The sequence below is a fragment of the Hylobates moloch genome, unplaced genomic scaffold (genome assembly GCF_009828535.3).
Source record: "Hylobates moloch isolate HMO894 unplaced genomic scaffold, HMol_V3 SCAFFOLD_5, whole genome shotgun sequence".
NCBI lineage: Eukaryota > Metazoa > Chordata > Mammalia > Primates > Hylobatidae > Hylobates > Hylobates moloch.
Window position 1 is genome coordinate 117,087,046 of NW_026652280.1, and position 15,932 is coordinate 117,102,977.

The 15,932-nt window shown below is 49.4% G+C and overlaps 1 protein-coding gene across 1 annotated transcript; it reads left to right on the plus strand.

The window, feature by feature from the left end:
• The first annotated feature begins 12,414 nt into the window (after positions 1-12,414).
• On the plus strand, positions 12,415-14,370 carry KCNA10 (potassium voltage-gated channel subfamily A member 10). The gene has a single exon (XM_032151968.2). It carries the CDS (start codon positions 12,800-12,802, stop codon positions 14,333-14,335), a length of 1,536 nt encoding a protein of 511 aa, XP_032007859.1. The 5' UTR covers positions 12,415-12,799; the 3' UTR covers positions 14,336-14,370.
• Positions 14,371-15,932: the final 1,562 nt, after the last annotated feature.

Genomic DNA, 15,932 nt, shown 5'->3' on the forward strand with positions numbered 1-15,932 from the left:
GCCAGAACTCAGACCTCAACTCAAGGAATTGGTGGGGTGGTCACCAGGCTTTCTGGGGTACTACCCCTTCTCTAAGATGGAGGCTGCCCTGTACATAGGAAAACGGGCTGGGAACAGCAAAAGTTTCCTTCATGAGGAACAGCAAAATGTTTCTCATCCCAACATGGCCCAATACACCTGCCATTAGAGCCCCTTCTGCAGAAAAGGCACCGTGCATCTCCAGGTTCCCGAGAAAAAACCCACAATTTCGGTGGGATCAGCCGATCCTCACCCAGCAGCTGCAGGGCCCTGGGATGCCAGACTGGATAGTTTTACAAAGGAAATAAGGGGAAGGGATGGGGCCTGATAATAGAGCAGTACCAGAGGAAGAGCCCAGGGCTACCCAGTGAGGAGCAGGGAGCTCTTAACACATGGGGAGGCCCTGAAGGTGCAGCCTGTGCTCCCCAAAGACAGTTTTGCCTATTTTTAATAGCAACATTTGTTCCTAAATCTCTTCAGCACTTTATAATTTACGAAGCACTTTAAGTCCATTATCTAATAATGGTCTCTTGACTATGAAAGTAGACAGAGAACATATAGAGGTCATTGACTCAAAAATATGACAGCTATGTTTACCGAGTGATTTCGCCAGGCCAGGCATTGTTCCATTTTATATGTATTAATTCAGTTAAACCTCACAACAACACTTTGAGGGGTGTACTATTATTCTCATTCCCATTTTATAGATAAGAAAATGGAGGCTCAGAGAGGTTAGGTAATTTGTCCAAGGTCACGCAGCTAGTAGCTGAGCCTGGATTTGGACCCAGATAATCACCTCCAGAGCCCATGTGCTGTACCATTGTGCTGTATTGCCACAGAGAGATTAAGGGATGTGCTCAAGGTCACCAGCAATCAAATGCTATAAACTCAATGCCAGGTCTTCTAGCTCTCATACAGTCTTATCCCACCTCTCCGCCTCGCCTTCATACTATTACCCAAATACACCCCCTCAGGATGGTAAGGTCAGAGAGCCGGGGCAGTGTCCTTCCTCTCCACCCCCAAGGATCTGGGACACAGGACTAGACAGTTTTATGAAGGAAGTAAGTGGGGAGGGGTCCTCTCCCTGAGGAGGGAGCCCTTCCCAACACTGTCTCTCCTCCAGGCCACAGCCCTCCCAGGGAACCGGAAGGGGTCTGGCTAGAGTTGGAGAAAGCTCTGTATATCAGCTCAGTCAGGCCAAGGTTCCAGCCCTCAGGTCCCGTGAGACTGAACCAAGCATCGTTTTTCATCCCCTATGCTGACCCTTCCCACAGCAGGTGGGCGGAGGCCCATCGTAAACTCTTCAGTGCCAGGCAGGGGCCAGTCACTGAGGAGACCAGGAAAGCAATGCCTGACTTGATCAGTCAGTCATGCAAGGTCTCCTATGAGCAGGGGTAATGATTGGGAGACACAAGCCCACCACCACCACCACCCTCTGCTGCCTGCATGTTATCACTGGCTTTAGGAAACACCCTGAGTCAGTAGCTAACTCAAACCCTGAGTGCATCAGTATCTGATCTGTGCACCTTAAGCCCTGACATTGGAGGGTTGTACTTTCCTGAGTTCACTTTGCCCAGTTTGGCCCTGGAGCCCTGCCACCCTGTACCCTCCCCACTGACATGACTGGATCCTCTCTCCTGCTTCCTCCAGAGACAGAGACAGCCAGGGAGCTCCTGTTTCACAGAAGGATAGGATTTCTGAATCCCAGGCACCAGCTGGGCAGGCTCCTTCTTGCCAATCCTCCCCTTTACCTCGAGAACAGCAGATTCCCCATGGAGAGCTGACCCAGCCAGAGCACCCGAGGCTCACTCAGGCCGAAGAAGACACACCTTCTCTTCTATTTCTCCTGCTGGTGAGTTCTTCGACACATTTTTTTTTCCTTTGCCCCACACTTCAATCTCTGCACCTGGATCTTAACCACCATATCTAAGGGCCCCAAATATCTTTCTCCTGGAGTTCCTGGAGCATCCTGGGGAAATTTGGTTGCATGCATGGCAACAAGCACACGCTAGCCAGATCGGCTCATCTCCCAGCATGCTCTTAGGGAGACACGTTATTCTATGGTCCACATTCCTAGTTCATTTAGTCCTGAGCCTTCTAAGAACACCAGTTTCAGTTCCCCACCTATGTCTGGACTTTGTCTTTCCACAAGAAGAAAGCAGAGCTGCCCCCACAACCGCAAGCACCGTTCCCCTTTCTGCTCCAGAAATTCTGGAGCCTTCTTGGGATTTAAGGAGGTCCCAGAGCCCCACTACCAGTCCTCTGCTCAAAGCCCCACGTAAGAGCCAATAGAAGAACAGGCCTAGAAGCCAGCAGCAGAACTTTAGCCAGGAGAATAGAGAATGGCCTCCATGGTATTTTGTCAGGCACATAGGCAGCCTCACTGCCCACCCCACCCACCATAGGCAAATGCCTGCAATTCCACCATGGGTGCTTTGTTCTGTAGCTCATGCCTTTGTGCACCAATCCATGAATTATTCAACAAATATTTTCAGAGGTTCTTCTATGTGCAAGGCAACATATTAGGTACGGGGGTGATACAAGGATATGAATCCTTCCCCCAAATCTCTCTGTACACATTATTATTTCCCCCACTTTATGGATGAGGAATTGAGACACAAAGAGGTTAAGTAACATGCTCAAGCTCATGCAGCTTAATTAATCCTGGAATGTAGCTATAGTGTAGTTCTTAAGGGAGGTAACCCCAAGAAAATGACTCCAGATTGGGGTGCTCACAATAAAGGAGAGGCTGGCATTTGGCATTTGATTGGTCAGTGTCAACACTTAGCCACAGGGCTTGCTTGCCTGGCCCTGGGCTGCCTGTTCAGGGAAAGAAAGGCAAGGAAGGAGGTATGGTGGGCAACAGCCAGGTAGAGCAGGGGCCAAGTGCACTCCCCCCTCCAGTTCACTGGTGGATGCTACGTGTGTCCACAGATGCTAAAGTTGGCTGCAGAGAGTAGATGAGGCCAGGGTCCCACCTCAACCTGGGTGACAGAGGCACACACAAGATGTGTGCCAGGCTGGGTGTGGAGGGATTCACTGGAGGCCTTGTGCATTCACTCCACCCTGGCTGTGCGGAGGAGCACCCTGGTAGCCACATCGGGAGGACAAAAAGAACTGAGGAGGCCATGGCAGCAATTCAGGCAAGGAGTGACATCTGAACAATGGCTGGCAACAGGACAGAGAAAGGGGAGAGGTGGGGCAGAGATGGGACCTCATGGAGGCAGATCCCACGGGCTTTGGAAACTGATGGGTGTGAAGGTCTGGGAGAAAGAGGCCTTTACCTGAGCAGAGAACCAGACCAGAGCACACTGGGCACAGGAGAAGACACTGTGAGCACAGACAATCACAGGGGTGCCAAAGGAAAGCTCCAGTTATGCTTTCACAGCCTGGCCAAGGCAAGGCAGCTGTTCCCCAGGGCAGCCAGGCCTGGGCTCCTACACACACACTGTAAACACCTTTTACATCGTGCTCACCATGTGTCTGGTGCTGTTGTGTTTTACATTCACCCCTTTAATTATCTTGACAGCCCTATGATATAGGTATTCTCATTTTACAGATGAGGAAACTGAGGCAAAAGATTAAGTGTCTTGCACAGGGCCACAGGACTAGCTGGTTATAGAGCTGAGATTGCAAACCCTGCTGTCTCCAGAGTCAATGTGTGTTAACACCGTGCTAAATAAACTGCCTCCTGGGAGGGTGAAGGGAGGATGTTGGGAAGGGATGAGGCAAGTTTAGGTAAATTTATCAGTGGTGAATTGCAGCATGTTATTGAGAAAAATCAGAGAAGCACCTTAGTTCAGAAAGGCTCCTCATCAGGTGGGCAAACCTGGCTCAGGGATGGTGAATCTATCCCCTGTGTTTTCATGAGCATTCTGACATCTGTTATCTCACATCGGCTTCAGACCTATTCATTCAACACAGATGTTTTTAAGAACCTTCCATACAGAGTATCAGGGGATAGTCTGCAGGGCAGATGTTTCCATGACTATTTTAAAGAAGAAGGAACTAAGATTTAGCAAGCTAACGTGACTCCCCTAAAGCTACACAGACGTCAAGAAGCAGAGGCAAACCTGAATTCATGTCCACAGACTCCACATCCCATGCTCTCCAGCTGATAAACTGGCTTCATGAAAATTGGTGGCTGAGGGCCAGGTGGCAAGAGTGGAGTGTTAAATAGAAATGTCCCCTACCTTACAATTTCATCTAAAATAATTCCTTTTTATATTCCTGGGAATGGGTAAAAACAAACCCATATTTTGGGGGATGGGAAGGAGAGGTTTCACAGGATCAAAAACCCCAGCACACTACTGCTAATCTGCCCTTCCCCATCCCACACCCAACAGCTGAGCTGAGTACTGGTCAAGAAGGAAGCTTGGTGGGGCTCTGTCGAAGCCCCCTCAGGGAGCAGCAGCTGGGTACAGGTTGAGAGGCTGAAACTGGGACCTAGTTGAGGACAGGGCAAGGTGAGTGTATGGAGAGCGTTCAGCTGAGCCCCAGCTCTCTGCAGTGTCCCTCCTGGCTTCACACATCCCCAAGGACCTGCTTAGTAAGGCTGACACCCAGAACTCTGCAGAGGGCCAACCCAAAACTGCAATGAGCTTCCCACTTCCCAAAGTCCGAAGGGTAAATACCCATGATAGACTTGAGTAGAAGCTGCATTGCTGAAGGTGCCGGTACTGATGGAACAAGCCCCTCAGCTACCACCATGTATAGGCAGAACCTGTAGGAAGTTCTTCAGGCTTCCAGACCCGTTACTTCTTTGTTGTCTCTCCTGGTATCCAGAAACTGCATTTATTACCATCAGAGGCAGATGCTCCCTTCTCTCCAGAGCAAACAAGAAGGCAATATAGGGACTTGACGGTGCACAAAATCAAGAGGTCCAGGGAAAAGACTCCAAGAGTCCTGCCTCCCAGTTGGCTTCCAGCCCAAAAGTATTTCAGACAGTGTTGGGAGGCAGCTGTTCCAGTCTCCATGGTTCATAGCAGTTAAATTGTAAGCTCTTATATTCCTGCAGGAATGAATTCTTCCGTGATCGTTCTGTTCAGCATCGCTGCTGCTGCTCGGGTTTTAAATGAAAGAACTCTTGCCTGCATCATTTCATCCCTTTAGGAAGATAGGTTTGTCCTTGAGCAGTCCCCTCAGGGAGAGAGACAGACTGCCACCCTGTGCCCATCGACACTCTAACAAGGAAGAGAGTCACGTGACCAGCTTTCTGCGCCCCCTCCAGCCCTCCTTGTCTTCTTTCAGTTGCTCCAAGTAACAGAACATTCTCCTGTTCTGAGAGGCAGAGAGAGAGACTAGATGGGAGAAGGGGGTGTCAGGGCACACCTGGAACAGAAATATCTGTGCAACGTGGGTGGTTCTGGGGAGTGTAAATTTGTGCATGGGAACCGTCTCATGCGTGCCCGCATATTTAGGCCAGTACATGTCTATCTCTGTCTTCAGGTATTTTGGTAATTGTATGTGCAGCATGGATATGTCCGTGGCTGTGTGAGAAGACTCACATAGCCATGCTGGTGTGTGCCTGAGTGTGTCTGTTGTGGCTATTTGTGTGTCTGTATGTTTGTGTTGCATGTGTGTGTCCATGTCTCTGTGTATGTGTGTGGGTACTGCCCCTGGCTGAATGACAGTAGGCCACACGTGGTAGTGGATCTGCTATTGTGGGACTGTGACAGAAACTTGGGTTTGAGTCACAGCTTTATAACGTAGTGACTGAAGGACTGTGGGCCAATCACACAGCTTTCTGGACCTCAGTTGTCTTATTTGCTAAATGGGGGTAATAATCACCACCTTCTTTAGGGCACATCGTGAGGCTCACGTCCTGTGTGGAACTATGTGGTCAGCAGGAGTGTAAGCAACCGACCACCTCACCCCTCACAGCAGGACAGGAGGAAGCAGCTTCACCACAGACAGAGGGGCTTAGAGCACGGGCAGTACAAGTTCTACCCAGCCTCTGATGGCCCAGGCACATCGGTCCCAGAGGCCTTCCCCTTACTGACCATCATGCCTGTCCCAGCAGGCTCAGCATCAGCATGGACAGCCTCTGAAAGGGCCTGGCTGCCATACTAGTAAGGGTGAAACTCACCCATTTTACCGTTGGCAGGACAGGAAAAGGAGGAATGGCCATCCCCACCCCATGGTCTCTGACCAGGCCCAACTGATAGCAGCTGCCAGCATTTGCTAAGCACCTACTGCATGCTGCGTACTTTCTATGTGACATCACTTTCTCAGCACACCCTTTCCAGAGAGGTGCTAGCAAGGCTACTGTAAAGACGAAGAACCCTAAGTGAAGGGAGCATAAGTAACTTGTTCTCTGTCACACAGACACTAAGTGGCCAAGCCAGGATTGGGAGCTGGCCCTCCTGTCTGTCCCCAGAGCCTGTGCTCCTGACCAGGATGGAGAGCCTGCCTCAGGCTAGATGAGGGGCAGCCCCCACATGCAGCCTGCTGACCTCCCCACTGAATTCAGGTCTCCTGACGGGCGCTGCTCTCGGTTTCCAGCTCTACCCTTTCCATGTCCCTAAGGCTGACATCGTCACCTCTGCTTTCCACTCAGAAAGGCTGGAGGAGCTGGGCACTCGAGGGACCAGAGGGGCTACAGTGAGCAGCAGAGCCAGCGAGTCTTGCCTAAGACCCCATCTTACCATCCCCTGTTTGGGGAAACTGAGGCTTTTGGAGAGTGAGGCAACATAATCCCGACCATGTGAGACAGAGAGGAACAGAATCCACACTCTTCCGGCCGGGCCGTGGTTCAGCATGAGCCGAAGAGATGGGGCTTGGCTCTAAGAGGGGCAGAGACCAGAAAGGGTCAGGTTTGAGAGCCACTCACTGGGTAGAATCTGCAAGACCCGAGGCCTGGCGGACCCTCAAGTGAAAGAAAAGCGGCATCAAAGTGGTAAGTAAAGGGTCCTCGGAGTGGCCCAGGGATTGCGTCCAGCAGGACAGCAGCGCCCTCTTCTGTCCAGTCACAAGCGGTGTCACGGTTTGCGTTTCACCCCCACCTTCCTTCAGTCCTTCACTCATTCGCTCAAGGACCGGAGAGCCAGGCCCATCTGCCCACCCCCTCATCCTCCTACCTGCTTCCAGCCCTGCGACATCTGAGCTCCCTGTCACCGGGCCTTGGGGTCCTGAGATGCAGTACACACTGTTGTCTTTGCATGATTACTTATTTCAACCATTCTCTGACTAAGGAACAGCTGCTGCCTCACCTGAATGTGTAGGAGGTGTTGGAGTTGCTAGGCAACCAAAGTTGACCCATGGGGAAAGGCCATGGGATGGGTTCTGGACACTGCCTGCTTGGTATAGCTCTGCGACCTTGAAACGCCAGGTCCACAGCCCTGACATTAGCCACAGATGTCTGCAGGTCTGTTCTGGGGGAAGCACAGGGCTGAGCCCCTCCCCATGCCCTGCCTGCAGGAAGTGCCTGGTCCAGTCAAAGAAGAGGTTACCCGAACCATAAAGCCTCATCCTCAGTCTGGCTGCCAACATGAAGAGCTACAGGGCACGGGGGGGGCAGTTGGGATGGCTGAGGTCTGCGTCACGTGGGCAGGGAAAGGTTCCCAGAAAAGACCAGCTCCCATCTATGAGATGCCTACTGCATGCCAGGCAAAGTTCTATATACCATCTCATTCTTTCCCCCCAGAATCCAAAAGAAAGGTATGATTAGAACCAGTTAGAGGGGAAGAAAGCAGAGTTCACAGAGGTGGTGATGTGCCTAAGGTCACATACCTAGTGGGTAAAAAGATGGGATTCAAACCCAAGCCCGTCTAGCTGTTAGGGAAGGGCAATGAGCAGAGGTCAGAAGATGGGAAAGCGTAGGGGTCTCCGGGATAGTGAGGGGGCCAGCCTGTTCCCACGTGCCAAATGCTGAAGGACCCAAAGATGACAAAGTTCTAAGAGATAAAACATGAATCAAATAAAATGCTGAGAAGGAAATGTAGACATCTTCCAGGGGGTGCTCAGAAGGGCAAGAGTGCCTTCACCTGGAGTCCTTAGAGAAAGCTTCACCTTCAGGTGAGGTTAGAAGTAAAGTATGCAGGTGGCAGGACCTGCCCACGTGGTGGCCTGGAGGGAGGAAAGTACAAGTATGTTCAGCAAGGAAAAGAGATCTGTTTCAACCCAGTGCACTGTTTCGACACTGTGCCAGGCAAGCACAGAGATTACATGTAGAATCGGACGTTATGGAAGACTCTTAAAAGTGATGAACATTTCAGCTATGGGTGAGAGTTCAGCCTGGTGTAATGGCAATTCCGTCAAGGCCCTGGATCACTGGGCAGATCAAAAGATCTAAGACTCAAAGGGAGTCACGCAGAACAGACTCCAGGCCCCTGCCTGTTGCAATGGGAGCCAGCCCCCAAATACCCCCAGCTCTGCAGTTACAGCTTCATCAAGTGACTCACCCCACCCAAGGCGTCCATCTCCTTCTAGAGTGTGGGGCAGAGGGGGGCAGCCCAGACTGTGAGTCCAAGGGGCAGAAACAACTCTGATCTTGACTCTTATGAAATACTAATTATATTACAAAAGCCTATTGAAAGAGTGAAACCCTTCCAGAGAAGTAGATATTTTCCAGTGCAAATAGAGGCTTCTCTCCCATCACTAAACAGACAAAATGCCCAGCATCAAGCTGAGAGAGCCAGCCTGCCATGGCCCGGGGCTTCCTTGACGCTGTCCACGTTTCTGAGAGAGAGTAAGGTACCCACAGCCTGATCTGCAGGGATACAGCACTGCTGGGTGGTCTCTGGGCACCAAGATTGGCCCTGGGCTCCAGGGTACATTCACTCTTTCTAAACAGTTTGCTGAGCTCTTGCAACATGAGCAGACATGGTGCTGGGCACCGTAGTGAGCACTATGCAAGAGTAACCCCTTCTTTCCACATGACCCATGCAGTTTACAGAGCATCTTCATACCATCCCCTTTGGTCCTTGCCAAAATCTTGAGGAATCATTGGCAAACCATGCACTTGTATTTCTTTTGTTTGTGTGATTGCCTTTTTTTTTCACAGACTTGTCGAAATACAGTGATGTACACTAAACTTAGAGTGTGCTACTTGATAAGTTTTGACTAGTGTATAGACTTGTGAAACCATCACAAAATCAAGATAAGAAGCATAAACTTCACCCCTACAATCTTGAGTCCCTTTGTAACTCTGCCCTCACCCTCTCCATCCTCATCCCCAGGCAATTGCTGATCTGCTTCCTGTCATTCTAGATTAGTTTGCACTTTCTAGAATTTCATATAAATAGAATTATTCTATATGTGTATCCTTTTTATCTAGCTCCTTTGACTCTGCATATTTTCTTATTACAGATGAAAAAATGGAGTCTGGATGAGATAATGCAAGCAGTCAGTAATCACAGAACTGTAGAGGCAATGCAGGTGTCCTGGCCCTGAGCCCATGCACCAACCTCCACCCCTCATTCATTCATCACTCATTCATTCACTCACTCACCAGAGATGAATTGCACACATAGGTGGACTAGCCAAGTGGTGCGTAAAACAGACATGTTCCCTGCCTTCATGAGCTTACAGCTCTTCATTCATTCATCCATTCACCTACTTAACAAGCAAGTGCTTAACAAATAATCACTCTACATCCACAGGATACACTGTTTGAAACTGGCACTGCCCCACTACCTCCAACACCACCCTGACCCTCATCAGCCACTCTCCTATCTGCAACTTTGAGCTGGACACTGGGTCGATGCAGGTGGGATCATAGGGGAATCCGGTCCTCCAAGACCAAGTAGGCTGATAGGAAAAGCTCTGCAAAACACAGTCATGCACCCTGAAAACTTGCAAGAGAGCTGAAGAGTGAAGGCTGACCCCATGGAAGCTGGTGCTCCAAATTGAGGAAAAAAGTGAGCATCTACACAGGCAGGCTAGCAGCACAGGGAGACAGAGGGCTCTTCCAGACACTGGCCAGGGCAGGCTCCCGGGACAAGATAGGATCTGAATTGTCCCCAGATGGGCAAGGAGGAATAGATGGTGGGGAAGGGAGGGGGAGTAAAAAGCTTATGAGAAGCAAGAGCAAAACAAGGATGAAGGTATGGAGTCAGGACTGGGCTGAGCAGAAGGGGAGAATAGTGAGCTGAGAATTCCTTCTGCAGTTCTTTACGTGAAACATGCTTTCTACGAGCATGTTATATTGGGTTTATGTGTGGAACAGAGGGGAGGAAAGCTTAAAGGGAGATTTTTGTAATTTTACAATTTACAAAGTGCTTTCACTGTTATTACCTTATTTAGTTCTCAGTATAATCTTTGAGATGGGAATTACTATTATTTTTACCCATTTTATAGATTAGAAAGCTGAGTCATAAAATCCAATGATTTGCTTTAAAATATACACTTCTAAGTGGTGGGGCAGAGCCTCACACCAGGTCCTTGTCCTCGAGACGGTTCTCTTTTCTCTTTGTTTTAATGATTAACATTTACTACTAATGGGGCAGGTGGAGCTGCCTGCACAGCACACTTCTGTAGACCACGGAATATGCTGTTTGACCTTGGCACTGTCTGCCACCTCCTCACCATCAGACCCTCATCAAACACCCTCCTATCTGTCACTTGACCTGGGGGTGGAAGTGACAAAGAGGAACCTAGGAGGCAGGGAGAAGGGAAATGGCCTGGCTCCCAGAAAAGCAAGTTAATTATTTGGCCAAAGAAGCTCTCCCTAATCCCCAAATGCTTTCTGCTGCTGGCCTCCAGAGAAGTTCCTGATAAGGGTCACTCTAGTCTTGGCTAGAACCATGGAAGTGGTTCCCAAACCTTGCCCAGAGCTCACTGCTGGTACTCGTTCCTCTCAGAAAGCGGGACCGATTCACACCTGGAAGGTAATCATCAGGGAGCACCACCTGCGGTCCAAGACCCCAAAGAAGAAAATGGTGCTCCGAAGACACAAGATCAGCCAGAGCTGGAGTCCCCCACCCACAGCCGTCCAGCTGCCAAGCAGTTCAGGACAAGGCCCCCAAATTGTCATGCGAATCACTGTGAAGCTACATGTCTCCAGGGCTTACCATGTACAGAGCCAGGATTTGAGCTCGGGTGGACTGATTCTTATTCTCAGATCCCATCCTGCCTCCCAGCTATCCTACTGCTCACGAGCCTTGCACAGCAGGCTGGCACCTGGCATGCTTGGCAGTGGGTACATCCTTCCTCATTCCACAGCTGAGGAAGCAGCAGCTCCGTGAAATTAGGCCGTTTGCAATGGCCACATACTCCTGAGAGGTAGAATGGGTACTCTACCGGTGCTGACCAACCAGACTTGAGCTCATCATCATTCAACACATGGCACCTGAACTGAGAAAAGGGGTCATGGGTTGGAAAGAGCTCTGGGCCCCTGACAATTCTGTGACCCTAGACTACAGCTCCCCACAAGGCTCGGCTCCTATATAGGGACTCCATGATCTAGTGGGAAAGGCCCTGGGCCAGAAGACCATGGCCAGGTTTAGGTCAGGACTCTGTAGCACTAGTTATGTGACCTTGGGAAGTCACTTTGTCCCTGTGACTTGGTTTCCCCATCTGCAAAACAGAGATAACATCCAACGTCACATGATTATTGTCATCTAGCGAGATAACTGAATGTGGAATCACTTTGAAAAGACTACAACACTACACTGCAGGATAGCCTTGTCGCCTGTAAAGGAAACCTCTCCAAGGCTATGACCACTACAGATTTTGCCTGAGGCTAAGTCCCTTACTTCTCTCCCATTCCCACCCCCAGCCTGCCTGGCTTCAGTGTTCTTAAATTGAAATTGAAGCTAGAATGAACCCGAGAAAATAAATATTAGTCTACGTGTATAGATGTCCAAGCCCACTGGGCATGATTTCCTAACCCCACCTCCAGCGCGCACACACACACACACACACACACACGCAGACACATACAATTATTTACTTCCTTCCCACCTAAAATGATTTCTCAAAATGAAATTACTCCCTATGGACACCTTGGACTCAGGCCAAAAAATTCCAATTGCTGGTAGTTTCTAAAGTGCTTGTTATGTGAGAAAGTTGACAAAAAACAATAGCTATAATATAGTGATCTTTCTTTCCACCAAGCATTCTATACATGTTATCTCATTTGAGGTATCTTCAAAACAACCTAGGAGTTATTTGCAGGTGAGAGGTCATTTAGAGGACATTGTCGATTGGCCAACCCAGCGTCTTGTTTTTCCTTCCCAAAAGAATCCCCGTTAGGTTCATAGATCTGGTTCCACCCTTCACCACTTGGTCCAGAGGCAGGGGTGGAGGTGATGCAGAATGGTGGAATTCTAGATATATTTTGAAGTCATGACCAAAAGGATGGGTGAGGGACTGGCTGTTGGTGTGAAAGAGAGGCATTACAAATGAGATTGGGCATGGAGATGTGTTTGGGTAGACAGAAGGCTTCATGCAAATACAAGATCATGCTTTTTATTATTAAGGAATGTTAACCTCTTTTAGCATGGCCCCTCTGCCATCACATATGGAGACCATCTTTTGCTGGGGAGAATCTCCCCCTCTTTGCCAGGATCCTTTTTTTGCAATTTCTCCTAGTTATTAGTTTATGCAAACTCAGGGGTGCAAAATGATTTCAAGGGAAGCATGTTGCCAAAATAACCATGACGTTCCTTCCCAAGCTACAAATAAGTCATTGATTAGCTCATTGGTATACCTTACCTCAGTAAACAAGGGCCAGTTGTATTCTGCCCTGGATCTTGTATAATGAACTTCTTCTTCTCCATAGCTCACAGCAGGCAGTGAAGGCTGAGGATCTTCATGCTTCTTCCCTGGCTCCCCTAGAATGGATGTGTGTGGCTGGAAAGAAATGGAGGTTGCGCTGGTCAATTTTGACAATTCAGATGAAATCCAAGAAGAGCCAGGATATGCCACAGACTTTGACTCAACCAGCCCAAAAGGACAGCCTGGGGGCAGCTCCTTCTCCAACTGGAAGATCCTTATCAGCGACAGCACCAACCATGAGACGGCCTTCTCCAAGCTTCCAGGAGACTATGCTGACCCTCCAGGGCCTGAGCCAGTGGTCCTGAATGAAGGAAACCAGCGGGTGATCATCAACATTGCTGGGCTGAGATTTGAGACCCAGCTCAGAACCCTCAGTCAGTTCCCAGAGACTCTCCTGGGAGACCGGGAGAAAAGGATGCAGTTCTTTGACTCCATGAGAAATGAGTATTTCTTTGATCGGAACCGGCCCAGTTTTGATGGAATTCTATATTATTACCAATCTGGTGGGAAAATTCGGCGCCCAGCCAATGTTCCTATTGATATCTTTGCTGATGAAATCTCCTTCTATGAGCTGGGTAGTGAGGCCATGGACCAGTTCCGGGAGGATGAAGGCTTCATAAAAGACCCTGAAACACTGCTACCCACCAATGACATCCACCGTCAGTTCTGGCTCCTCTTTGAGTACCCTGAGAGTTCCGGCGCTGCCCGTGGTGTGGCCATGGTCTCAGTGTTGGTTGTGGTCATCTCCATCATCATCTTCTGCCTGGAGACACTGCCAGAGTTCCGGGAGGATAGGGAGCTGAAGGTGGTCAGAGACCCCAGTCTCAACATGAGCAAGACAGTCCTCTCCCAGACCATGTTCACTGACCCTTTCTTCATGGTGGAGTCTACCTGCATCGTGTGGTTCACCTTTGAGCTGGTGCTCCGGTTCGTGGTCTGCCCCAGCAAGACTGACTTCTTCAGGAACATCATGAACATCATTGACATCATCTCCATTATCCCCTACTTTGCAACTCTCATCACAGAGCTAGTCCAGGAGACAGAGCCGAGTGCCCAACAGAACATGTCCCTGGCCATCCTGAGGATCATCCGCCTGGTGAGGGTCTTCCGCATCTTCAAACTCTCACGCCACTCCAAGGGGCTGCAGATCCTCGGGCAAACACTGAAGGCGTCCATGCGGGAGTTGGGGTTGCTCATCTTCTTTCTCTTCATTGGAGTCATCCTCTTCTCCAGTGCAGTCTACTTTGCTGAGGTGGATGAGCCAGAGTCCCATTTCTCTAGCATTCCTGATGGCTTCTGGTGGGCAGTGGTCACCATGACAACTGTAGGCTATGGGGACATGTGCCCGACCACCCCAGGGGGGAAGATTGTGGGCACTCTGTGTGCAATTGCAGGGGTCCTCACCATTGCCCTCCCTGTGCCTGTCATTGTCTCCAACTTCAATTACTTCTACCACCGGGAGACTGAGAATGAGGAAAAGCAGAGCATCCCAGGAGAAATTGAAAGAATCCTCAACAGTGTAGGCTCAAGAATGGGCAGCACAGACTCTCTTAATAAGACCAATGGTGGCTGTTCCACGAAGAAGTCTAGGAAGTGATCAGTCCAGGGCTTCTTGCGTCCATCCTGTCTCTCTTCTCTCTTCTCTCCTCTCTCTCTCTCTCGCTTTCTCCCCTCTTCTCTCTCTCTTCCTTCTGCCTTCCCTTCCTCCCTTCATTCCTTCCTCTTTCCCGCTCCCTTCTCTCACTTCATTTTTCTAAAGACCAAAATGTATCTTTTGTGATCAATAACTATCTTTGACTACAAGCTATTTTAATAAGCCCATACTTCTACTGTATTTTCTAAATTGTTTCTCTTCAATATATTATAGAAATATTTGGATCTCTTTTCCTATAAAGAGATAGTTCAGGTCCCCAGACCAGAAATATTGGTATCACCTGGGAGCATGAAAATGCAGAATCTAGGCCTACTCTGACCTACGGAATCAGAATCTGCAGTTTAACAAGATCCCAAATGATTCATTTGCACATTAAGGATCAAAAAGCACTGGTTTTGGTCTTCCTAAAAGGAAGCATATGAAAAAACCAAGGTTGCTGTGAGCAAAGAGGAAGAGCTCAGAGTTATTTAATTACAATAATAATAATACCTTGTACTTGTGTAGCAGTGCATAAATTTTCCAAAACACTTTCACCTACATTATCTCACTGCATCTTAGAATAATCAGATTTGATTATTATTCGATTTGATTATTATTCCCAAGTTACAGGTGAACAAACCAGGGGAGAGCAACTTACCTAAGGTCACCCAGAAACAGTGACATAGTCAATGCTGTCAAATTTCCTACCTACTAGCCCAGTGCCCTTTCCACTAATGAAGAAGATGTGTCAGAATTGGGGGAAGGATGAGAGGAGTTTGAGGGGCCTTTCAGAGGGTCCAGGCAGCAAACCTCTGGGCAGAGACACCTGTCTCTAGATGCTTCAGGATCTCCTCACAGCCTGGGAAGGCAGCATCTGCCTGACTCCTTGCTCCTCAGCCCCTTGTCTGGATAGTGGACAAGCAGAAACATCCCTCGATGGTTTCACCTGGCTCATCTCCATGGAGTTACACAAAGACTGGGGATCCTGAGTGTGGGAAGTATGGGCCCTAGAGAACTGCTCCAGGAAAGTGCACTTGTCCACCTGCCTCGAGGTTCAACTCCCACTGAATCATCAGGAATTGGCCAATAGCCTGTGGGGCTGCTGGGGAGGGAAGAGCAGGCTTCCAAGTCATGTGCCCAGGCTCCAGGCTTACTCAGGGAGGATGGTTGTGGCAGGCTGGCCTGAGGACTGCCCTCCTAGAAGAAGAGCCTGCTCAGTCCTCCAAACTCCCAGAATGAGGGAGTAGAATTGGGATTCCCCAAAGGACAGGGAAAGAAGCCTCCACTCTGTCCCTCCCCCATCTACCCAGTCAAATAAAGAGGCCTTGTGCTGTCCTCAGTCCCAGCACCCAACATGTGGCCATTCAAAGACGTGTCAACACCAGCACAATGCCCCTGGGCCACAGGCCACTGCACAGCTCCACTTTACACAACTCCCAACACACAGTCCTGGCTGTGTCTGTCAGGGTTCTCCAGAGAAACGGAACCAATAGAGTGTGTGTGCATGTGTGTGTGCATGCATGTGTGTATATTTATATGTGTACAAATATACACAGAGAGA